The sequence below is a fragment of the Zingiber officinale genome, chromosome 6B (assembly GCF_018446385.1).
Source record: "Zingiber officinale cultivar Zhangliang chromosome 6B, Zo_v1.1, whole genome shotgun sequence".
Taxonomy (NCBI): Eukaryota; Viridiplantae; Streptophyta; class Magnoliopsida; order Zingiberales; family Zingiberaceae; genus Zingiber; species Zingiber officinale.
Window position 1 is genome coordinate 114,234,071 of NC_055996.1, and position 26,467 is coordinate 114,260,537.

General features: G+C 35.8%; 1 protein-coding gene and 1 long non-coding RNA gene across 5 annotated transcripts; both read left to right on the top strand.

The window, feature by feature from the left end:
* Positions 1-1,422: 1,422 nt before the first annotated feature.
* On the top strand, positions 1,423-8,281 carry LOC121989073. Of its 4 annotated transcripts, none has more exons than XR_006114154.1 (6): positions 1,423-1,775; positions 1,849-1,890; positions 1,987-7,379; positions 7,463-7,854; positions 7,929-8,012; positions 8,119-8,281. It is a non-coding gene; the product is annotated as an uncharacterized LOC121989073 (long non-coding RNA). The 4 variants fall into 4 exon arrangements; XR_006114156.1 differs by having other exon boundaries at positions 1,987-2,153; positions 2,734-7,854; XR_006114157.1 differs by having other exon boundaries at positions 1,987-2,149; positions 2,734-7,854.
* Positions 8,282-13,613: 5,332 nt separating this feature from the next.
* On the top strand, positions 13,614-24,607 carry LOC121989070 (ATP-dependent DNA helicase SRS2-like protein At4g25120). Its single transcript, XM_042542889.1, has 10 exons — positions 13,614-13,762; positions 13,857-13,978; positions 14,065-14,172; positions 16,521-16,577; positions 16,660-16,765; positions 16,853-16,986; positions 17,136-17,188; positions 17,308-18,970; positions 19,257-19,394; positions 19,466-24,607. The coding sequence occupies exons 3-8, from the start codon at positions 14,086-14,088 to the stop codon at positions 17,315-17,317; spliced, it is 447 nt and encodes a 148-aa protein (XP_042398823.1). The 5' UTR covers positions 13,614-13,762; positions 13,857-13,978; positions 14,065-14,085; the 3' UTR covers positions 17,318-18,970; positions 19,257-19,394; positions 19,466-24,607.
* Positions 24,608-26,467: the final 1,860 nt, after the last annotated feature.

The window sequence follows — 26,467 nt, forward strand, 5'->3', positions numbered from 1 at the left end:
CCGCGCCTTCGGCGCGTCCAAACCCTTCCTCGTCGTTAGCAAGAGATCCCGCGACGGACTCTTCCCTTCGCCTCCCTCTTCCTCCTCCAAGTAATCAACTCCTTCTGTTCGATTCTACTCCTTTTATTGGATTGGTTTGCCTGCTGAGCTAGCATTTTTTCACTGCGTATTTGACAGATGCCGCCAAAGGGCTCCGCTTTCTGACATCACAGACGGCTGCTCGACTCCGTCTTCTTCCGGAACCATGATACCAGAAAAAACCATTCTTGATGACGACCTGGACGAGGCATTTCTGCACGAGGTGGACGCGATATGTGAAAAGAGGTCAACAGTGAAGAAGGAAAGGTTAGGTGAGGAGGCGGTGGAAAATAAGGGATGTGTAGTGGGCGGATACAAGGACTTGGGTTCATGTAGGTTGAGGGGTTTATTGGAGGTAAATTGCTTTTCCCCCCTCCCCTCTCTCTCCCCCCTTTAAATGTCTGTTCTGCCCTTCTATCTTTTTTGATTTTTTTTAGTTTTATTTTTAAATTTAATTTAATTTATTAATTTTTTCATTCATACTTATATATTTTTAAATTTTTATTTAATTTTAATTTTTTAATCAATTTTATTTATTATTTTTCATTAATACTTATATATATTTATTAATTTATTTAGTTTTATTTTTTAATTAATTTTGTTTATTATTTTTCATTAATACTTATATTTTTAAATTTTATTTAAGTTTTATTTTTAATTAATTTTATTTTTTTTTTTAATATTTATTTAGTTTTATTTCTTTAATCAATTTTGTTTATTATTATTGTTATCAAAATTTTTAATTTTTTTTATTTTATATAATTTTTAAATTACTCATTTCCTGTAAATTACCTTCCTAATTTGACATTTAAATTATCCTCATCCAATTATTGACATATGTCATAATCTTCTCTCCCTTTAAATCATCCATCCCTTCAACCATTGACACATAACACATGTCAGAATCTCTCACCCTCTTTAAATTACCCATCCTCCAACCATTGACATGTGTTATGTGTCAATGGTTGGAGTGAGGGATGATTTAAAGGGAGAGAAGATTATGACATGTGTCAATAGTTGGATGAGGAATAATTTAAGTGTCAAATTAGGAAGGTAATTTACAGGAAGGGAGTAATTTAAAAATTATATAAAATAAAAAAAATTAAAAAATTTGATAATAATAATAATAAACAAAATTGATTAAAGAAATAAAACTAAATAAATATTAAAAAAATAATAAATAAAATTAAATAAAATTTAAAAAATATAAGTATTAATGAAAAATAATAAACAAAATTAATTAAAAAATAAAACTAAATAAATTAATAAACAAAATTAATTAAAAACTAAAAACTAAATAAAATTTATATAAAACTGAAAAAATAAGTATTGATAAAAAATAATAAATTAAATTAATTAAAAAATAAAATTTAAAATATACTGAGAGTTATTTTTAAACAAAATTAATTAAAAAATTTAAACTAAATAAAAATTAAATGAAATTAAAAAAAAAGAAAAAAAAGGAGGAGGCTACATGTGTCCTTTGGCAGGGAGAGAGGGGAGAAGAAGAGGGGTGTGTGTCAGACCGGGAGGGGGGGGGGAAAGCAGCTCTCTTATTGGAGGACGCTGACGATGAGTCTTTGAAGCTGCATAAGTACTGGGATTATTAGAAAAACGTTAATGACGCGCAGAGAGAAGCTGCTTGCAGTGACACTTTAGTCCCATTGATGATTGTTGCTGGTCCAGGAAGTGGAAAGGTATATCTCTTGGCTCCGTTTTCACTGAACTATACTTATTATTCTCCTGGTTTTGATGGATGCAATGGTTCAGACATCCACAATGGTTTGGCGTGTGCTGACACTGCTCAAATAGGTATGTGGATCCTAATCATGACTAATATTAAATGATTGATAATATTTGTAAGGGTATTCATTTGCTTAGCTCCTTATTTGGATTGTATTCTCTCAGGGAATTGATCCATCCAACATCCTAGCAATGACTTTCACAATTGCTGCTACATCAGAGATGAGGGATCAAATTGGAATAGTAGCTGGAAAAGCAGTTGCAAAAGAAATTGAAATCAGCACATTTCACTCATTTTGTTTTCAGCTTGCAGGAAGCATGAAGAAAAGTGTGTAAGCCTGCGTACCTTTATTGTTTGCAAATTAATGCCTATATATGTATTGTTACTATCTTCTGCAATCCACCCAAAAATAAGTAGAAAAGCAAAACCACAATAACAATAGATAATTAACAACACAATTTTCATAGTTTGGCTAATAAAAAATATGTTAAAGAGAGGGAATCCATAGTTTATCTTAGAAGCTATGTCCAAAAGAAGCTTGATTGAAGAGACGGAGTCATGTAATTTTCTCTAATTTACATTCTATCATAAGTTTTTTGGTCAAATGCCCCCTGAATTAGTCACAACTAGACGAGGCTTGATTGATTCCAAATTCCAATTCAACTCCAACACTCCGGACTGGAATTGATCGAGTTTTTAGACTATGCTTGTGCAAGACATGTCCATTTGATTATTTCATTGTTTTTCTTAATGTTTTTGTAGTTCATATTGACACATTCTTGATTGGATTTCAAATTAGATTATCTTAATGTGTTTTTTTCCTGATGTTTTGTTTTCCAAAGATATATATGTAACCTCCATGAAGTTGGCATTACCTTATGTTCCTTAGGACATTGTTACATATTTTGTAGGGAATCAAATCCTTGCTGTGCACCATTGTGGTGCAAGAACTTCTTTGCAAATGAAGATAAGGCCAATTCTTCGTTCCCCATCTTATTTTTGTTTTGTTTAGGTTCTTCATCAACATGTAAATCAGTTTGAGATTTTATTGATGCATCACCTAGTACAACTACAATTCCTTTGTTCAAAGCTTAACTACTGCTTTCCGACCTCCCAAATAACTTGTTTACAAGCGATTGATGAATATCCCCTGACCTTTCAATGTTTTTGCTTCTTTTCCTCTAATGTGCCTTCCAACTGGTTTCTTTGTTCAAACAATGCATGAAGTGCAATTTTTGCAAACACAGGTTTCATTTTAATTTTCCACATCTTGAAGATATAATATAATAAAGATTTATAGCTTATTATGATTTCCAATTCTCTTGTCCTACCTTTGACTCAACCCTAAGTCGTGCTTGTTGGGGTCCATCACAGTGAAATAAACTTGATCTGTCCTCGACTAAAAAGAGTACAATTAGAACAAAACACGCCAATAAAAATTAAAAAATGCATGAGCATGTCTGGTGACATGAAGCTAAGTTTGTAGGATATATGTAAAGAGTTTCAATGGGATTAATCTAATCCCATGTGTACAAATAATGGACTGAGGGTGGATGCTTCCCACAGTCATTAATAGTGTGAGCGACACGTGAGAAAGTCGTGTGACTACGTGGTGTGACTCCGGCGCGACCGCGGGGGTTGTGCGACCCCTCCGCGGCGGACGCGAGGTCGCGCAACACCTCCGCCGTAGACGCGGGAGTCACACGACCCCTCCACAACGGCTGTGAGGTTGTACGACCCCTCCATAGCGGCTGCAAGGTCGCATGACCTCTCCGCAGTGGCCGTGAGGTCGCATGACTCCTCCGCGCGTGATGCCTCTCTGTTGCTACGGGGCCTAGTATTGGGGTCGTGCCAATGCCAATCGGTGGGTGAAACCAGATGTTTTGCTTGTTTCGATTGGTTTGGCACGGTATTTTAATCCCTGATCTCGAACATGCTGTATATGTAGCTTATGTACTGATTCTAATCTAAGAACGCAACTTTGTGGAACTAAATATTTCAAGTTGATTTTCAAATAAAATGGTAGTGGTGATGCTGATAATGATTCCCTGAATTGATAAACCCTAAATGGTTGTAAATTCTGGTTATTTTCTTTTATTAGAAATTTGTCAAAACAAATTGCTCACGTAATGGGAACTATGTAGCGATGAATCTACAAATGCTTTCTTTTGTTGCAACCTTTGTTTTATTCCCATTGAGGCCAAGAAAATTAAGGGAACCATTTGTTATTTGTGAATGAAAGAATTTCTTGCGACTTAAATCTGCAAGGTTTTCATACTAAAACTAATCTGTAAGGTATAACACAAAATTCTCTGCATGGTTTTCAAAGCTTATGTGAGCAATATGCCATCGAGTCACTACATAACATGTGATCCATTATCATTATTTTTTTTTAATAATTATATTGCTTATAATATCATGGCATGAAAAAATAAGTTCACATATACCATATACTGCATCCAGTTAATCAACTTCATCAATCTTATAAACAAAAATTTAAACCACCATAATTAATTCTCAACATCATGTAAATATGTTGTAAAAGAATCTAAGCGATATAGATAATACACAAAAAAAACATAACTCAATTATTCATGTCAATGAACCAATGCCAATTTATATAACAAAATTACAAATGTTGTTCTGAGCGATATATATATAATCTCCTCTTGTTTGTTTGTTTGGAAAAAATAGTTTTATCTAAGCAATACCAACTTGAGCATGACTTAGAATCTAACCATCTAGATTGTTCTAGCCTGAATGATTCTTGTGCGATTGGAACCTTTTCAAAACAATGCCTATATGTCACTTTTTTTTAATCCTTAGTTTATCTCTAAAATTATGAATTATGCTTGAATATCTTTGTGGCTATTCTCCTAGGATACAGATACAGATAAACAAAGTGCATACTTACACTGTTAAACCTGGAGATAAAGAATGCATATGCAAAGGAACTAGAATCATGCACAGCTCAATTTATATCGTATTTTTCTTGTGTTTATCTAATATGTGCTTACAGTTTTTTGATTTTACTGAAAATTAGTATCATTGGCAGGTAGTTCAATATTTCATGGATGTTGTGTCAGTCTGTCAGATTTCTTGTCCATGCATTTTACTAATTCAGAGCAAGGTTCTAAAATTCGCTAGGTGTTAGTCGGGCACTGGACCAATGCCTAGCACCTAGGCCTCCAAGGTGGGGACTAGGTGCCGTTAGACGATTTACATGGTATCAACATAAATTATATAATAAATCATATTCTGTAACTCCAACACATTAACATCTAATTTAAAATGAGTTCAAATTTACACAACTAATAAAATATCACAAATTTATTCTACTTCTTCTCCATAATTTTCAACAACTTTTTCTTCATCGGACACAAACTCAATACATCTTTGTGATCCTCCTCTTTTTCTCTGGATGCAAAATTATACTCGTGAAGTTGTCACTCTAGAGCTTCTTTAGGGTTGTAGTTTTTCATCTACTCCTTTGCTTCATCAACCATTTACCAAGTGATCTCGAAACCTAGTTCAACCTTATGATCTTCCCCATCATCCACAATCCAACCTTTGCATTTGAAACATCTTTTGCAATAAGGACATCAACATTCCTTTTTTTTTTTTTTTTTTAATTTGTTCAACAATCTAGCATTAAATTGGATAAATACTAGATTGTTCAACTTGTTGACATCCAACCTATTTTTTTTCTTGTTGGACCAGAGTTTAGGGTTTATAAAACTTAAGCCCAACAAAAGAAAGGGGTTACGTTTCATTTTTTTAAATTGGACTTTAAATTTAAAAGCTCAAACTAAGAAAAACATGAAAACCTATACTATTTCCACGGTGCCTAGATGATTCAACTGATTATTCGGCACCTAGGCCCATTTAATCCCGCCTAGGGGCCAAGGGCACCTAGGTTGGCCGACTAGCATATTTTCGATGCGGCTAGCTGATGCCTAGCGCCTATACGGCCTCCTAGGCCATTTTTGAGAACACTGATTCAGAAGATCAAAACATTAGCAAAGAAGAAGGTTGTTGAAGCATACTCAAGTCCTTCATTGAGTTCATAACTTTGAGAGAAACAGAAAATTTTCGATCTAGTAGGCAAGAAAATAAAAACTCTGTTACAGTGACAACTATTCACCAGGTTCATTTTTTGTAATTAACAATGTTATTTCCTTCATATTGACATCGATGGTTAGGATATAGCTGAACACATTTTTCTTTTCTTTCTGTCAAAAGGTCTAGAATGGGATGTTGTTTTCATCGTGAAGGTATGCAAATGCATCTGCCAATAGAAATTGCAGCTCCATTTTCACTCAATTTAAGTATTGTGCAATTTGCATTCCAAGTATTATTTTGTGTTAATTTTCTCTACACGTTTCAATGTATTTATTTTTTCCATCTATAATTGATCTCTTATGTTTCTTTGTGTTTTTTGTTTCAATTATTATCTAATATTAATGAATTAACAAAACTTGTAAGGGCAATCATGAGTTAATGCAAATTAAATGTGTGATAAAAGAAATTAATAATAATACTTTCATATGGAGATGGAAACCTTTTCTCCTTTCCTTTAGCTTGACTTTTTGAACTTCCTAAAGGTTCTTCCTTTTCCTTTCTTATAAATAAAATCCTCTTCCTTTTTAATGAATTCCATTTCAGATCTCATTGATCATATACAATTAAATTCATCAGAATAATAATTTATACTCGTGTGTGTGTGTGTGAAGAAGGCAAAAATGAAGACAAATTAAAGTAGGTAGTGTTAACTAAATGGAGCTTAGCCCAATGATTAGAGTTTGTCAACTAAGCAACGGTTGAGGGATGGTTGTTAGTGGCTATCTCCCTTTGAATGGAATTTGAGGAGAAGTTGATATTTTCTACAAAAAGGCCACTAGAACCTCAAACCAAAACACACAAAAACCATCTTTCTTCTTCTCGCTAAGTGCTCTTAGTTCTATTTAATTGTTAGTATCAGTCTGCTATAGTACGAAACAATTAATTTCAGTTAACTGTCTAATTATTATAGTCCTATTCTTAATCTAAATTTTTCTCGGCATGCATCAATGCAAGCCAAAGTGTGACCTTGTTAGTATAATGCAGTTCCAAAATTATGATTCCTGTTGAAGAATTTTCTCATATCCATCCTCCCATCTCCAATTCACCATTGTCATGATGTGTCGCTAGTTTGACATGAAACGGAAATAGACTCATTTTTATCTACTACGGATGGACTTGAAAAGGACAGGTAGTTGATGAAGAACCTCTTTATGAGACAATGTTCAAAAAGGTTCAGGGAGCAATATTGTAAAGCGTAATACCCTAGGGAAACACCACTTGTCTATCTAATATTGTATCATACAGTTCTTTCAGAATGAAAACAAGGGCAACCATAGACATCAAATTTCAGTATGCACCATCATTGTAGCTTGACACACAATTAGTTGTTAGTAAAATTCCAAAATGCAAAAAGAATATCATTGTAACTTGAAGAGGAAAATGATATTGCTGGCTTGGCCTTGTATGACTCTGGACCTTGTGTCATCCTATCCAGGTAAGTGAAATGTAAGATTTATATTCTCAAGCTGGTGGATGATGACATGCTAATAGTTTAATGACTTATTTATTGCTTTGCAGCTGCTTGGCTTGTTCTGTGATCAGGGACTGTGTAGGAACCCTTTGCCAATATCAAAGCACAGGTTCAATTAGCTGGTGCTTCCAGCACCAACAAACTAGGCATACAAGTGACATTTTCAAGTTGGGTGTATCTACTGTGGAACACATTCAGCTAATTGAGACTCGAATTTCTCTGTTTTTTAAATAATAATGCCAAAACTCATGAAGATGTAAACTTCAACATTTTATTTCTGCTTTTGCCTTCTGATGTGGAATCTCATCAAGACTTTATTTATGTTTTAATAATGAGTTCGTTAGCATTTTGACGCTAGCGTTGGTTGTAGGCCAATGATAATGAAATTCCTTTGCTTCATGAATATAATGGTGTTCACCAAGGTGCAACAACTCTTGAGGTGAGCCTTGTAATAAGTCTGTTTTTTCATTATATTCTTAGCTTTCTTCCCTTCGGAAATCTTGTCATGAATAGGAGCGTAGGCTTTTATATGTTGTTGCAATGACTCGTGCTCGAAAGAAGTATATTGTGTATGTCATCATGGATTCCAGTTGGCAGGTAATCATATGGCCTTTTCACTTTCACAAATCCTTTTATTATTGTTGGTCTAACGCTTCTGGTGCCACTTTCAATTACTCCAACCTTCACGTTAATGAAATTCCAGGTCATCTTCTGGAGACACAGGCGCTTTCAGTTGACTTTTCTTTTGGTTATTCTGATGATTTGAATTTATGGTTGAATTTCCTATTTGTACTAAACCTTGTTTTTCCTTCTTTTATTGTATTCTTGTCAGAATTTCAGATATTGGAGTATACATTCTTGATTGAGTATATGTTAGTTACTGCTTAGTTTGGCTGTTTATTATGTCTTTTAATGATGGTTATAGATGTCTGTGCTGTTTTTCTCATCTTGCCCTATGTCAGGAACATGTTGTATTGATCTATTACCATTTTGTTTGTTTAATTTATTAGAGTGAGGCGGTCTCCCGAGATTTGGTAATTTCAAATAAAATTATTTCTAATTCAATGGGACTGGAAACATCAGATGAGAAGGTTCATGGAGATGTTAAGAAAATTGATGATATCTCCTGCTGTTTCGAAGGGATAACTGACATAGCCTTGAACAATAGTTTTCTGAAGAGCTACTTCTACTTTTAAATAAGTGATAAATTTTCTTCAGGTTATTATCTATATTATTATAGTCATTAGGCGCTGCATGCTGTTGCTATCTTATCAGGTTTAACATGGAAGACAGATCCAGTGTCATTTTTATTTCATCAATGGGGAAAACGACCTGCATTTCAACATCCTAGCCGGTTGGTTGATAAGATGACTCTTGGAGTAATGTTCACTAAAATTCAATATCATTTCTTTTGTTTTTGGTAACAATCTAAATCATTCTTCTATTGATTCTGGTTTAATCCTGGATAGTTTTGTGTTAGCATTTTGTTTTTGTTGTGGATAGTGGAGGAAGATGTAAAAAGTTAGCCCTCTCTACTATATATGTATTAGATTAATTTAATTTACATTTAGGTCCTTGTATACATGCATAATCATAAGCATTGATATGAGTTATGATGAGCGGACTCAGAAAATGATAGGGATATTAAAGTCAAGGTGAGGTGGCGATCAAGATTTGGATAGGGTGATGTTTGGTACCTGGTTCTGTTGATCACCCTGCATCAAAGTCCCAAAAACGTGCTTGAGCATCTCTCGAGCTGGATGTTCAGATAGGGCTGATCGATTATAAATCCGATCGATTATAAGGTTACATGTGTGCACTCGATCGGGTAAATCCCCAACAAGCTTAAAGACACTCAACCTTATAAAGCTCTTAGTTTACGATCAGCTGAGTGAAGGTCGAACGAATATAAGGTTGCCTATGTACACTCGACCGAGCAAAACTCGAACGAGCTTTAAGGTACTCAGTCTTATAAAGCGCTTAGCATACGATCGGTCGAGTGAAGGCCGAACGAACATAAGGTCGTCTATGTATGCTCGACCTTGCAAAACCCGAATGAGCTTTAAGGTACTCAGCCTTATAAGGCTCGTAGCATACAATCAGTTGAGCAAAGGCCGAACGCATATAAGGTTGCTTGTGTGCGCTCGCCGGGTAAAGCCCGAGCGAGTTTAAAGGCACTCAGTCTTATAAAACTCTTAGCATATGATCGATCAAACGAATGTTGAACGAACATAAGGTCGCCTATGTACACAAAATCCGAACGAGCTTTAAGGTACTCAATTTTATAAAGCTCTTAGCTTACGATTGGTCGAGTGAAGGTTGAATGAACATAAGGTTGCCTATGTATGCTCGATTGGCTAAAACCCGAACGAACTTTAAGGTACTCAACCTTATAAAGCCCTTAGCATATCATTGCCCGAGCAAAGGCCGAACGGATATAAGGTTGTCTATGTATGCTCGACCGGGCAAAACCCAAACATGCTTTAAGGTACTCAGCCTTATAAAGCTCTTAGCATATGATCGACCGAGCGAAGGTTGAACGAACGTAAGGTTGCTTGTGTGCGCTTGATTGGGCAAAGTCCGAGTGAGCTTAAAGGTACTCAATATATGACCGGCTTAATGACTAGTCGAGATATATTGAACAGAAGATACTCTCAATATACGATCGGCTTAATGACCGGCTGGGATGTATTCAATAGAAGCTATTTTATACGACCAATATATATTTAAGAAAAGGTAGTCTCAATATACGATCGATTTAATAACCGACCGGAATATATTCAATAGAAGGTATTCTCAATATACGACCGATTTAATGGTCGGCTAAAATATGTTCAACAGAAGGTATTCTCTATATACAACCAGCTTAATGGTTGGCTGGGACATATTCAACAGACAAGTTGTCGACAACATTAGAATAGTTTGGCAAACTTGTCGAGGAATATTCTCCCTCGAACCATCCTCATTAATCAACCAGATAAAATGATATAGTCCTTGAGACATGTTATCACAGGCCCCAGTGATAAACGACAAAGGAAGTACATCTGGGGTAGAAAAAAATTCCTGGAAGGATAATTGCACGACGTCTAGGTTGTACTTTTCTCATCTTCTAACAGATTCTAACAAATCGGGGACCATCTCACTATCGTGGAGGTTATGTAAGGTGGTATAAAAAGGAAAATCCTCTCCGCTGACAAAGTACTTAACACAATCATTTGCATTTGATGTCCTACTTTCTGGCATTCTCTACTATTCTTCTTCCACTTTTGAGCGAGGAGACTAACTTGAGCGTCGGAGCGACTAGCAAGGGTTTCCCATCCTGATCTTAGGTCACTAACGCTTTGTTGGATCATCTGACTATGTGCAGGATTGTTGCGGAGTTTTTTCAGATCTTAAGAAAGCTCGCTATTCTTCAGTGATCCGAGCCAGCGCACCATCTCATCACCTTCAGACAAGTAAGTTACATATTCTTGACAATCATCCTTAGCTCAAAGATATATATAAAATTTGATTTTATTACAAATATGTTTAATTCTAATAAGTCTAGGCTTATTAACAAATATGCTACTATCTGGAATTAATAAAAGATGCGGTAATCATTTTAGATGGTAGTTTCTCTTTGGCAACATAAAATTTAACGAATCATGGAAACCTTGGAAATAATCTTGCAAGGAGAAAGGGAATGTCACATAGAGAATATATCTTATAAAGGAGAATTATAATTTGAAGAATAATTTTTTTTTGATTTTTATAGTTTATTGATTTTAGTGCATGAATTTAATTGATGGATTAATTTACTTTATTTTGACTATTCTTATTTAACATTAGTTTGATACGTATATGCTTGATCTTTGAGTTGATCAGTTTATATCCATGCAATTTCAGTTTTTTTTTTTCATATCTTGTAGTTGTACAAACGTGTGTGGTGTATACAATAGGATGATTGACATTTTAATTATTCATATAATGTAGTGTACATACTTGTGTGGTGTGTACAATAGGCATATGCTTATTTTATGTGATACATGACATGTAGTGTATACAAGTGTATAATGTGTACAATAGGAAAATGCTTATGTTAATTGATGCACATCATGTAATGTATGCACATGTATGGTGTGTACCATAGGAAGATGCTTATGATTTGTTATGTATATACCATGTAGTGTACACACGTGTGTCGTGTGTACTATAAGTATTACTATTACTATGCATGAAGCATAGTTGGCACTTGTTGGATCATTTCATACATATAGATATATGTGAGTGTTAGTTTATGATTCTGGATGTACCTATGTTTAACATGCTAGTTATGATTATGGATCATTGCTTAGAGTTCGTATACTCTTGATGATGTAGTTGGTTATTATGTAAGTAACTTTACACTGTGTTGTTGTATGTATATCTTGTGAACTAAATCTCCTACAATTGGATGACCCATTGTGATGTCGAGAGAGTTGACAGTGACCAGTATATTATGTCAACTAAGTCTCATACGAGTGGGTGACCCACTACGATGTTGAGAGAGTTGACAGTGACAATATATCCCCTCAACTAAGTCTCATACGAGTGAGTGACCTATTATGATGTTAAGAAAGTTGACAGTGACCGATCTATCCTTTCAACTAAGTCTCCTACGAGTGGTTGATGATTGCCCCCACTATAATCTTGAGAGAGTTGACAGTGGTTGCGATATATTTGTTATATTGTTTGTAACGACCCGGCTCCTCGGCCCCTTGGGCGGCCCAACTGGCGACCCAACCTTGGTCCCTTGGACGGCCACAATGGCGGCTCAACTAGCGACCCCTGCCGCTCACTTGACTACCAAGATTCATAAACTCTAGTATTTAACCTGGAGGTCTACAGTTCGAATCCTAGGGAAGGCAAAAATCCACTAGCCATGGGTGGGAAGTCCTTGTGAGTAACGGCACGACCGAAGAGTCGTCGGTTGACGACATAAGGGGTCGCCAGTTGGGCCGCCATTGTGGCCGCCCAAGGGACCAAGGTTGGGCCGCCAGTTGGGCCGCCCAAGGGCCCGAGGGGCCGGGTCGTTACAATAAAACTGGCGACCCCTTATGTCGTCGACCGACGACCCTCGGTCGTGCCGTTACTTACTAGGTCTTTCCACCCTTGGCCAGTGGATTTTTGCCTTCCCTAGGATTCGAACTCTAGACCTCCAGGATAAGTACTAGAGTTTATGAATCCTGGTAGTCGAGTGGCGCTCACTTGGCTACCAGGATTCATAAACTCTAGTACTTATCCTAGAGGTTTAGAGTTTGAATCCTGGGGAAGACAAAAATCCACTGGCCAGAGGTGGGAAGACCTAGTTAGTAACGGCATGATCGAGGGTCGTCGGTCGACGACATAAGGGGTCGTCAGTTGGGCCGCAGATGGGCCGCCCAAGGGGCCGAGGGGTCGGGTCGTTACATTGTTCTTCTTGAGTTGTTATACCCTAGGCTGATCACGGGGTATCCGTGATAGAGTGATCTCCCGCAGTTTGTAGCTAGATAGTTATATCTTGTCTGTCCACGGGTTATTTATGGTAGAGCAATCTCTTGTTATTTTGAACTATCCATAGGTTATCTGTAGGGTGATCTCTCGAAGTTCATAGCTAAATAGCTAGATGTCTTGATCATTTATAGTTTTATGAAGGAGCGTTGCTCCCATGTATAATGTATTACTTATGATGGAGCGTTACTCTCACCTATTGATGTAGGTCCTTATACTTGTATAACCATAAGCATATTCTTGACAATCATCCTAAAGTAGCTCAAAGATATATAAAATTTTATCTTATTACAAATATGTTCAATTCTAGGAAGTCTAGGCTTATTAGCGAATATGCTACTAACTGGAATTAATAAAAGATGCGATAATCTTTTTAGATTGTAGTTTCTCTCCAGTAACATCAAATTTAATGAATCATGGAAACCTCAAAAATAATCTCATAAGGAGAAAGGGAATGTTACACAGAGAATACATCTCATGAAGGGGAATAGTAATATAATTTGAAGAATAATCCTACCATTGACCCACAATCAAGAAAAGATAGTCCCATAATCAAAACTTCAAAACTTTGTGACAAATATATATTGGACAACAATTAAGTATGTTTCGAATGTTTATGAGAAGAGTCGTTCTCTCACTGATCCAACGGGTAATCTATTATATTTTTCCCTAGTGAGTTGATAAATGGGCCAAGGCCTTAATAATTCTTTGGAATCGCGGCCAGCAGGCGAAGAGAGGAGAGATTGAGGAAGACAGCGACGATGAGCGGCGCCGGCTCTCCGGACTTCTTCTGAAGTTAAGCGCAACGCCTCGGTTACGTCACCTGATCTTCCTTCCAGGTATCGACTCCGTTCCTTCAAGTCCAGCCTCCATCATCTTCCTCTCCCCGTGCTACGAAAGATGGCCGATTTGACCGCACGGAATCGATTTCAGATGTGCTCGCCCTCGCATTTCTCCAGTTTGAACCCCTCTGCCGAGGAGTTCGTTCCCCCCTCCTTACTATCGTCGGGTCTCTTGGCCATGCTTATTCTATTCTGGACAGGAGCGCGATCACGGTCCCTTGATCCGGATTTAATCTTCTGTAGTTGGAGGAAAAGGGAAACCTACTTGTCGTAATTGATTTTTTTTTTCTTTTCCGCAGAGAAAGTACAGTTTGCTTGAGATGCGTAATAGGTTCGACAGAATTCCAATGGCTCAATACGGAGAGTCTATCAGGAGGTCTGTCTTTGTTTCTAATCTTCACCAGAAGGTATGCAGGGCGTAACTTCATACCTCGTAATCTTGTACGCGTTTTATATTTTTCTGACTGTATCCAACAATATGTTACGGGAGTGAGATGGTAGCTTGAATGAATAGTCTTGTATTTTTCTGACTCTAGTTACTTTCGTTGTCTTAGGTTACTGAAGAGCAGCTTGTTGAATCATTTAGATGTTGCGGGAAACTAAGTTCCTCAATTGCACTAAGACAATAAGTTACTATATCTGTTGCCTCGCTCTTTCAGGATTACATTCACTGGAAACTAATTATTATACCCTGGCTATATGAATTTACATCGTTGATTTCATCCATTTTGACAGAGACTAGATGACTATGTACTTGACTCTTAGAACAACTAAAAAAGTAATTTGTTTGCATATTGTGATCAGAAGAAATGTATGCTTATTGTCCTAACAATACATGCTTCTGTGCGCCTCCTAAAAATCTCAAGACTAAGTTCAAGTTGAGGCTCGCACCATGTTAGAGCTTTCTCAACAAGTACAAAGTACAACGGATGTAGGAGCTTTGTGTTCACTTTGTGTTTCAATAATCTTGATTTTATTCTTGGAAAATAAAGGGCCGTATATAACCGATCCGAACTTGGATACAAAGCCAAATATCGATTCAGATCTTACTTGTCTTTACTAAATCAAACTAATAGAAATCTAGTCCAAGCATGAGTCTTTAACTCGAACTTGACTAATAAAGTTGGACTTAATTAATATTGGATCCATAATGATCAAATCATTACCTTGATAGATTTTATTGAGGTTATGATCTAGGAGAATTCAATAGAAAGACCATCTTTATTATTAGATAGATTTGCTTGATTGCCTGATTTACTGCTTTCCTTATTGCTGCCTAGATTAGGATTATTAGATAAAAACTTAAAGTATAACTTAAATATTAATCAATTCCTAGATTTCAAATTATAAACATCTCAAAAAAAAATTTATAAGGATTAATCTAGAAATGGGTGAGATGTAAGGATTAATCTATTAATTTACTTAACCTAACTCAAACTAATCAAATACTTAACCAAACTCATTCTTTTTTCAAAATTTAAATCTAATTATTTTTCAAAACTTAATTCATATTTTTAATTAATTTCTCAACTTGATTAATTTTCTTATATTAATGAACTTAAACTTTAAATCAATTTAAAAGTTAAGATTAATTTAACTCTATCTTACACGAACTCATAAAGTTTATGTTTTATATATAGAATGAGTGAGATGGAAAATAATTAGCTGAAATCAATCTATGCATTTAAAAATCTACTTAAGTTGGTTCCAAATTGAGTACTTTATTGGTAAAAAATAATGATTTGAATTAATGGATGTTGTATAGTAGGTGTTTCAAACATATGACGGGAGACAGATTGAAATTCACAAAATTAAAAATCAAGAACTTAGGCTATTTTACATTTGACAACAATGGAAAACTTAAAGTAATCAAAATAAATAATATCGAGCTAAGTTCAAATTTTATTATTCGAAAAGTTCTACTAGTAAATAAGTTTAAGTTTAACTTACTGGGATTTAATTATATGACTAATTCTTTAGCTGGGATTATCATTCCCCCTATATTTATTCTTTTTCTTTAGAAAACATTAATATCACGATGGATGAAACCTAACATTGAGAAAAAAAGTACATGATCAGCATATCATGAGTCACCTATTTTGAATGTTCATACAAGCAAAGATTAAATTTTAATTGGTCTGGTATATACAACTTAGTCTGATGGAGTGCTGGTACTAGAAAAGGTTTTGCGCTAACTGGTACCTATATATTTTTACCACAGGATCATACAGGTTGGTATAATGGATGATATCCCAGTACATATTCTATGAACTACTTGTAGTGACTGTGGACTCAAATTTCAAAAAATTCCTTGCAAGTTATTGCTGCTTTCTGTTTTGGTGACTAGTTAGGATAGGTGATTCATGCCAATTGTGTGTCCAGTGTACAGACAGAGAAAAGCACATCTCAGACTGTGCAATGAACTTGAGTCATCATATTTGACTGGCATTTAAAACTCTGTTCTGAAGTTGTTTAACTTTTTGTTGTCTCTTTCAACATGGACAGCTAATGTGTTTTCTAACGCTTAGTTTGTTGTAGGCCATGATCTACTGAAAAGTTGCTACTTGTACTCCAGAATCTGCAAATTTGACATACACCAGTACTTACATATCTTTTAATCTTTTTTATTGTTAAGCATTTTGATTTGTTTGTTATATATTTTGTTGTTTAAGTATAATCATTGCACACACAAGATTTTGGTGGTCTGCTCATTTATATTTGCAAATGTGTAATGACATTTACAATACATTGGCAGGCTAAGGCCTCTGGCAGAACAGCTGAAGACTGTGGTATAAATGGTGATGAAACTGGTGTATGTGATTTTTCTCATTATAAATCCATCCCTCCATCTCTGTTAAGAATGACATGACCTAACCTCTTTTGTTTAAAATCAGGCTTTGATCCTTGAAAACTATGACAAGATTCTTAGCTCTTGCAACGCTTTGGATTTTCATGATTTCATTAGCTCATCTGTGAAGTTACTTGCTGATTTCCCTGAAGGTCATTATGTGCACTTAATGCTAATAGTATCCAAGCATACTCTGGTTAATGTTATATGAAATTAACTTAATATTTGTGAATATTCAGTGTACAATGAGTGTTTGAGCACTTGGAAGGCAATTGTTATAGATGAATTTCAGGATACAAGTTCATTGCAGTATGGCCTCTTAAGGATTTTAGCTTCTCATAATCGTGTAAAAATTATTGGTGATGAAGATCAGGTTTGCTTATTTTCTTCTGGTTTTCTTTACTTCTACTCTTATTTTTGAGATACATGTTTCTGATATGATCAAAGCTGTTATTCTCTTTCAAAGCCAGATATTTGTATTTCTTCATGTTTCTTACTATTTCTGTTTTTAACTGCATCCAGTCCATATTCAGTTTTAATGGTGCTGTCAAAGAAACTTTCCTACTGTCAAAGAGGTTTTGTGCCTTTGATTTTGCTATTTCTAGTCTTAAAAATATTTGACTCTTCATGAATGCTAGCATTTGACTTCCGTGTGAAGGTCCTAATTTCTTATTTGGACTGTAACTGATTACAGGTTAGATTGAAGAAGAATTACCGCTCTACCAAGTGCATTGTTGAGGTAGTTTCTGCTCTCATACTGAACAATAATAAACGTTGCTGTATTAAACAAATTGTGATTGATAATTCCTGTGGAAGCAAGGTATACTTGTTATGTAATAAGCATATTGATGAAGATATACTTAATAAGCTATAAAATGAGTGATCAAAATGGAGTGAAGCATTTGGAGTCGTTTGTGATAATCATGTCCTCAGACACTGAAATTAAAGTTTTATAAGATTGTGATTTGACTAGCGATACTCTGTTGAGGAGTGTTGGGATGTGGAAAAACAACATATTCAACAAGCTATTATAGCAGAGACGAGAAGGTTGAAATGGATGCGAGGAGTTCTTAAGAATAAATAAAGAGATGATATATACATTGATGCGGATGCAGCTTGGGGCGTAGGAGTGATTAGGGAGAAAGAGAGGGGCTGTTCAGTCTTTTGCAGGATTAGGGCTTTGAGTTTATAAGACGCACTGTTCATTGAGAAGGAAGGGGGGAGAGGACTTTTTGGCTTCGTGCTGTAGTTTGGGGCCGCCGCCACCATGAACAGAGGAAGGGACTTTTTCTTGGTCCCTCGCCGCCGTCGGCGGATGGACGCCTCTCTCTCTCATGCATGCCACTGCCCTCCCTCGATGATGCCGCCTCCTCCTCCTTCAGGAGATCCAAGTGCCCTGGCCGCGAGCCTTCATCCTCCTCCTCCACCGTCGCCGGCGTCGCCACGCCCCCCTTCGACCTCAATAACAACTGGAGGCCGAACCTCCTGCCACCTCTGCTTCCCCTTCCGTCGAGGAGTCAGCCTTGGACGGCGGCTCCCTTGGCGAGGAATCTCGCGGACTTCGCCTCCTCGGCCTCCTTCTCCGCTGCGTTGAGACTGTCGCCGCTAACCAGCTCTCCGAGGGCCATGAACTCCTGCCCGAGACCTCTGAGCTCGCCTCCCCTTTCGGCTCCTCCCCCGAGCGAGTAGCTGCCTACTTCGCCCGGCGCCCTCCGCGCTAATATCGTCAGTTGCGTCCTTAACGCTTACTCCCCGCTCGCTGCCACAGCCACCGAGCCCAGCGGCCATTGCCGCCGCCGCTGCCCTCCGATGCCACATCCATCGTTGGCCGACTCACGACCTCCATGGCTGGTATTGTGCTTTGTGTGTTGTGTTCCGGCATCGAGCCGCTTAGTTATTGGTATTATTCGGCCTGCGTGCCGTATGTCGGCTTGCGAGCCGTTGTGGTATTCTGGCCTAGGTGCCGTTGTCATGTCTCGGCCTGCATGCCGCCTTCTGGATCCATGTTGCACCAGATTCCATGTTGTCGCCCCCAGATCCGACTCCTTAGCTGGTTCATATTCATCTACTCATTCGGGGCCATGACGGCTCGATCAGCAGCGCGACCAACTCACCGATCCATCCGAGGGCGCCCCTCCGGGGCGAGGTACGTCATCGTACTCGTCTTGTATTTATTTAGTTCTATCATTAGTCAGCTACTTATATATTCGTGGGACCCGCCTCGAGCATCGGGGTACCAGAGACCGGGGCAAGTAGTGTTCACTAAAGGACATCGGACGACTTGGTCAATGCAGGAGACAGCCCAACATCCGGGTCATTGAGATGCGGTCAACATTCCAGACACGTCACACCGGCAGGTTCGTCTTCTCAGCTTCCCGACAGGAACATACATGTTCAAAGATGATCGATGAATTGTCTTGTTGGAAGAGTGAAATTATTAGAATGAAAGATGTAAGTGGTGGTAGACCAACATCAATATTTGTTAATGTAGAAAAATAATTTAATTAATTAGAATATTGCATTGCATGGATTTCAATGGGGTGATAAGATTCATGCAATGTATGTACTCCCAAAGAGGAAATGATTATGATGATATTTGATATAAAGTGTTGATGTCACTGTTTGAAGTATGCTGCTTAACAGTATTCAGGTTTCTATTAAGGAATGGCGCAACGAAGATGCACAATGTGCATTTGTCATTGACAAAATTTTAGAGATGACATCACATGACTCAATGCTGACGTCTCCTTTGGCAATGTTGCGATTCTTTACCGGAGACAAGTAAGTTATTGCATACGATGCTATAACCAATTTGTTTATTCTGCTTACTCATGTGACATCAAATAATGCAGGTCTCTGGAAAAGCATCCCAAGCATGTTTGCAAGACAGGAGAATACCTTTTAATACTCATGGGGTTGCCTTTTATCGGAAAAAGGGTGGCTTTCTGTTTTCGTGCAGAATTTTTGCTTGCGCCTTAATTATATTTGCATCTTGTAATTGCTTGTTAGGTCATGGGAGCTGTGAGTGCTGGTCTCTTAACTTGCTCTACTATTGAGTTTTGTTATTTCATGAGGATAATCTAGTTTATGCTGTTACATCTTCATGCTGTTACATCTTCGTTTTAGTGATTAGGCTTTTACTTCTTATCGTATGCTTGTAGGTTATTGCAACACATGATGAAGCTTCTTCAAGCAGTTATTAACTCTAAGTAGGCTCATCAGTTAGTAACATCATCTTATTTTGCAGAAATTAGCTAAGATTGACAAGTTGTGTCAGTTGTAATGCTAGAATAAGAATAGGTATTCACTTTTCCATTACATTCCCTGCTAAAAGAAACAACACATGAATCAAGTTGACCATAAAAATTTATTACTAGTTTCGAAATATCTTTGAGTTTTCTCTTCATACTGCAAATATATGCATCCTGACTGCATCTTATAGAGTAAGTTGATCTCTTATCTCATTATTGGAAGCTCTCTTCTTGGGCCATGGCATGTGTAATATTGCCATTGCAAGTGAATTAGTAGGTAAACTTCAGAATCCTAGGCTCTCTTGAATGGGATGAACTTAATTACTTTGCCTTTTATGTTTATTATTATAATTTTTGTGCTACTCCGAAATTGTGTTAATGAAGACATTGCACATCAGGTAACAAAAGCTATTATGGCATTACTGAGAACAACATTGCCTGATTGTGATGTTAGTCCATTTCGGCTTTCCTTCAAGGCACTTTTTCCTGGTGATTTGCAGTTGTCTTCAGTTTAGGCACTCAACTTCTCAATTGAGCAACCTGAGTGACTAACATGGTGACGTACATGTTGTTGATTATGTTGAAAGGATTTCCTCAGCAAGAAAATGTAGCTTTTTGGCATCTGCAAAAGACATTTTTCATGCAAAAGTTTCTTGTACTTTCAAAAGGTTTTTTGTTCTCGACCTCCTTTATATTCTTTAGACTTAATTTTATGATTTGTATAGTACATGCTATATTTATGATCTTGTCATTTTTAGTTGAGCTGATAACATTTTTTGCAATTTATTCCGGGGAAGGAGGTATCTTCACTTCACTAGCAAGTTCCTTTGGCTAATTTGGCAAGCTCTTATTTTTTATATCTCTGCATTTTTTTCAATCACGTTGCTGTGCTAATGGTTTATGAGGATCTATACCACAATCATTGAAAGGAATGCATTGTGAAATCATAGTTATGACATCATGCTCGTGAAGTCTTAGTTCCTCTTCCATAGGATTCTGTTGGTCTTAAGGTTAACTTCATCATGGGTTGATAACTTGGAACTTTCAGCTGAGGTCTTTTTTAACTTGATTAGTAGTATAATTCAGTGTTTTTATGATCCTGCATATAATAAAATTATATTTGTTCTCTATAACAACTGCTTCCTCTTAATTTGGAAATAATATTTAGGTTGTTACATAGTGGTTTGCTATATTTGGTCAATGCCATTTAAGTTGTCCATATAAGAGATACATATGATATTTATTTGACCTATTCTCCTTCACCTACAAGAAAGAAGCAACTACAGTTTTCCCCCCTTATTTCTGGATGGGTGATGTACAATCAATGAGTTGTCAATGTTGTCCCTGTTGTTCCAATTAACTTTGTGATGAAATTTGCTAATTCCATCGACATCACATGGAAGACCTTCAGATTCATGCCTCTGCTCATCTACTAATTATTATGTTAATTGTTTTACTTACGTTGAACATTCTATGGTTCCAATTCTTCCTGTGTTTTCGTTTACAAGGTCTCAACTTACTCAAGGATGCAAAGTATTATTTTCACTTGATATGATCTCCACGCTTGAAAGAAGAGTAAGAAATAATGAATATTGATACTACTGCTTTGTTATCTTGGTGTTTACTTTTACAATGTTCTTAATATTTGTTCCTAGATGAAATTTCTATCTTGGTTCTTAGCTGTATGCGCCAACAGGAGTGTTTGGTTGGTAAATAACCTTGGTTGGTATTGCCGTTGATGTATTTCTATTAAAAGGACTTGATAAGAACATCTTGAGAAGAGCCATTTATGAAATTTTAGCTTAAATATCATTCTTTCAGTCATATCAAACAAGGCAAAACAGGTAATCAAAGAGCTAAGAGTGGGGTGTTTCATCACAAACTTCTGTTCTATTCACTCATTTTTATCATCGAGCCATGTTAATTTCAACTGTTTGGGTTTTAGCTACATGGATCTTATCTCCATTGAATAAATTATATCACTAGTAACTTTGAGATCTGTTATTTGATTTTTTAGTTCCTTAACTATAGTCTTAGTCCCTGGTTTTCCTCTACTCCTTTAACCTTAACTCTGATTGAGGAACCTGAAGAATTTTATATGTAATTGTGTGCCTTAGAAGCTGCGTGTACCATCTTAACCTATTTCAGCCACGCCTAGTAGCTTTCAAATCATCATACTATTCACTTGCCGTATTATTCTTAATTAGGGTGACATTATAATTTGTTAGTTCTTGTTTGATGTATCAACTTTTCTATTTTAATTCATTTATGTTAAGAGGTAGGTTAATTTTTATTCATCAAATAAGACTACAACCAATGACTATCTAACTTTTAGGCCTAACTAATTAATGGGAAAAAAAACTATAGTTTTCATAACAATAAAAAATCCTCTTCTTTTCTCATTTTCACTTCTCTCTTTCGATCACGTGATTGCTTTCCAAGGCACATCACGCCATATTCCATTATCCGTCTCTTATAGTTCTTTGCCAACAGTTTTGTAGGTTTCTACCAAATTTTCCTTTAGAATGATCAGTCTCTTTTATTTTTAGTATTGTTACTAGAATTTTTATTTATTTATTTATTTATGCGATACCAAAAGGAAACATCTTCATGTTCCAAGGAACATTACAATTTGTCCTTTCTATCTGAGATGGTTCTCTTTAGTCAGTTTGGATAGAGGATTACTCATTTCAGTTGAAACTTAGTAGTTAATATTTTATATAATTCTTTTTCTTTGATTAATTTATAATTTGATGCTATCTTCATCCTGTTTGGAAAGTTCAATCTCAATGGTCATCTCTTCTGTAGCAAATATGTTACCTCAGGTTCAGTTTAATATCATTTCCAAGATTACTTTAGTTTTATTTTTCTTGTAATTCCTTTTCACTTAATTATTGGTAGGAACTGCTTTCTTTCTGAGGCAGTCTGTCCCCTTTGGAACTTGTGGCTAAAATCTTGTCACATTGCATTGTAGTTTTTTCATCACTGAATACCATCTAATTTGACATAGGTGACTCTGAATTTGTTATCATGACCATTACTGGAATCTTTGTTTTATTGGTCATCAATGTATTTCTCACACTATTGATAGGACTTGGTGTCAAGATAAGGTTGTTCTTTTGTGATTCTTGGTGTTTAGGTTCTGTTAAATAAATTCCACTTTGCTTGCAAGGTTAATGGCACGAGATGTACAAATATTAAACTGTTACTCATGGTTAACAGATATGAAAACAAGAACCTCAAACTTCAAACAGATGTAGGTAGTTTTGCACACTTCAAACAATTTTTACATGGCATCAAGTGGTTCAGTCAATTGCCAAGTATATATTATTGAAGAATATGTGATGAATCTGTATCATGATATTTCTGGGAAGCATTTAACCTTGTTGCTCTTGTCCTGAATGGAGAAGATTCTCACATTTAGTGTAATGTGGGGATGCCTTGTGGTCAAGACCAAAAAGGAAAAAAAAAAATTAAGAATATGCTAATTTGTGTGTTTCTTACTAATATAACTTGAGTGTCATTTGTTCAAATATTACATATCCATAGATGTTTTTGTTTTATTTGTGATGAAAATATATGAAGCAAGTGTTGTAATTGCAATATGGTAAACTTGACAAGCTTTTGCCAATCTCTTTTTGATGCATGGTTTGAAATTTGTACAGGGCGATAGTCAAAACTTATTGTTTTGATAAATTTCTAAAACTACGCAAAACTACTTGGCACAGGTAATTTATCTTGTGTTGTATCAATTATATTGACTTGTTTAATGTCATACTAACATTCAACACCTCTTGACATGTGACAAACTACATCAAGTTGAAGTGATGTTCGTATGTTTTTTTAGCTTTTGTTCATGCAATAAAATGTTAAAATCGTACAATTTTATAGAGTTAGAAATATAGATGTGTTATTTTCTTATTCTTCTTTTTCATCTTCTTCCTCCCAATTCTCCACCTACGTCTAAACATAAATACGGCCGAATCACTATCATTCTAGTCAAAGTCTAAGGGAGTGCTTGGTTGAAGGGAATGGAAATGAGGAATGGGAAAGGGATTGAAAGTTAGTGTTTGGAATGTTAATATTTGGAATGGGAATGGTGGGGCCCACGGATTCAAACCCCCAAATATGGGATTTGGCCATTACCAAGTAAAATGGGGGAATGGGAATGGTGGGGTCCACGGATTCAAAACTCCTCATTCCCATTCTTACTTCAATGAATCTCATTCCTAATCCCATTCTCTTCCACAAACCAAGCACCCCCTAAAACTCTAGTATGGTTGTCGAGATTTTGAACCTTGATTGAAATAAATCTCGGAGTCATCATGTTAACATTCATATAAAAAGCTGTCATTTAATTTTCTTTTGACGTGATTTTGCTTGAAAAACGAGATATTTTATGTTTTTCAGAAATGTCTTCTTGAAAAACGTGCGATAGTTGATGCAGGTGGTGGGAAGTTCTTGAATGAGGACAATGACCTAAGATCAGTAAGTGATTTTGTTGCATGTTAATCTCTTGGTATACATTAAGGCTTAAGCTATACATTATGCGACAGCTAAACCTTCCCAATGATTCTGCTATTCATTGATTAGTGCATTATGGCATTTAGCATAATCCAATATGTTGTAACTTGACTATTTAGAAAGATCTTGTTTATCTAGTGATTTTACATGACGCATGATAATCTTGACTGTTTGCAATATATAAACATGCTGCATATGTACATATGTAGCTTATGTACTGATTCTAATCTAAGAACGTAACTTTGTGGAATTAAATATTTCAAGTTGATTTTCAAATAAAATGATAGTGGTGATGCTGATAATCATTCCTTGAAATTGATAAACCCTAAATGGTTGTAAATTCTGGTTATTTCCTTTTATTAGAATTTTGTTAAAACAAATTGTTCACGTAATGGGAACTATGTAGCGATGAATCTACAAATGTTTTCTTTTGTTGCAACCTTTGTTCTATTCCCCCTTAGGCCAAGAAAATTGAGGGCACCATTTGTTAGTTGTGAATGAAAGATTTTCTTGCGACTTAAATCTGCAAGGTTTTCAAACTAACTAATTTGTAAGGTATTACACAAAATTCTCTGCATGGATTTTAAAGCTTATGCGAGCAATATGCCGTTGAGTCACAACATAACAGATGATCCATTATTATTATTTTAAAAAATAATTATATTGCTAATAATATCATGGCATGAAAAAATAAGTTCACATATACTATATACTGCATCCAATTAGTCAACTTCGTCAACTTATAAACAAAAATTTAAACCGCCATAAATAATTTTCAACATCATGTAAATATGTTGTAAAAGAATCTAAGCGATATAGATAATACACAAAAAAAAATAAAAAAACATAAATCAATGATTCATGTCAATGAACCATGACTTAGAATCTATCCATCTAGATTGTTCTAGCCTGAATGATTCTTGTGCGATTGGAATATTTTCAAAACAATGCCTCTATGTCACCTTTTTTTTTTTAATCCTTAGTTTATCTCTAAAATTATGAATTATGCTTGAATATATTTGTGGCTATTCTCCTAGGATACAGATACAGATAAACAAAGTGCATACTTACACTGTTAAACCTAGAGATAAAGAATGCATGCAAAGGAACTAAAATCATGCACAACTCAATTTATATTGTACTTTTCTTGTGTTTATCTAATATGTGCTTACAGTTTGTTTGCTTTTACTGAAAATTAGTCATTAGCAGGTAGTTCAATATTTCATGGACGTTGTGTCAGTTTGATTTCTTGTTCATGCATTTTACTAATTCAGTGCAAGGTTCTAAAATTCGATTCGCTAGATGTTAGTTGGGCGTTGGACCAATGCCTAGCACTTAGGCCACCAAGACGGGGACTAGGTACTGTTAGACGGATTTTACGATATCAACATAAATTATATAATAAATTATATTTTATAATTTCAACACAATAACATCTAATTAAAATAAGTTTAAAATTATACAACTGATAAAATATTATAAATTTATTTTACTTCTTTTCCATAATTTTTAACAATTTTTTCTTTATCGAATACAAACTCAATACATCGTGATCCTTCTCTTCTTCTTTGAATGTAAAATCATTCTCGTGAAGCTGTCACTCCATAGCTTCTTTAGAGTTGTAGAATTTCATCTATTTTAGTTGCTTCATAACCATTTATCAAGTGTCCCGAAACTTAATTCAACCTCATCATCTTCGCCACCCTCCACAATCCACCCTTTTGTATTTGAAACATCTTTTGCAAGGACATTAACATTCCTTTCTTTTTTTTTTGTTCAACAATCTAGCATTAAAATAAATAAATACTAGATTGTTCAACTGTTGATATCTAATCTATTTCTTTTCTTGTTGGATCAGAAAGGTTATATATTTTTTTTTTTTAATTGGACTTTAAATTTAAAAGCCTAATCTAAAAAAAATATAAAAATCCTACACTATTTTCGTAGTGTCTAGATGATTCAACTGATTAGTCAGCACCTAAGGCCACCTAATCCTGTCTAGGCGCCAAGGTCACCTAGGTTGGTCGACTAGCATATTTTCGATACAGTTAGCTGACGTCTAGCGCTTAGGCGATCGCT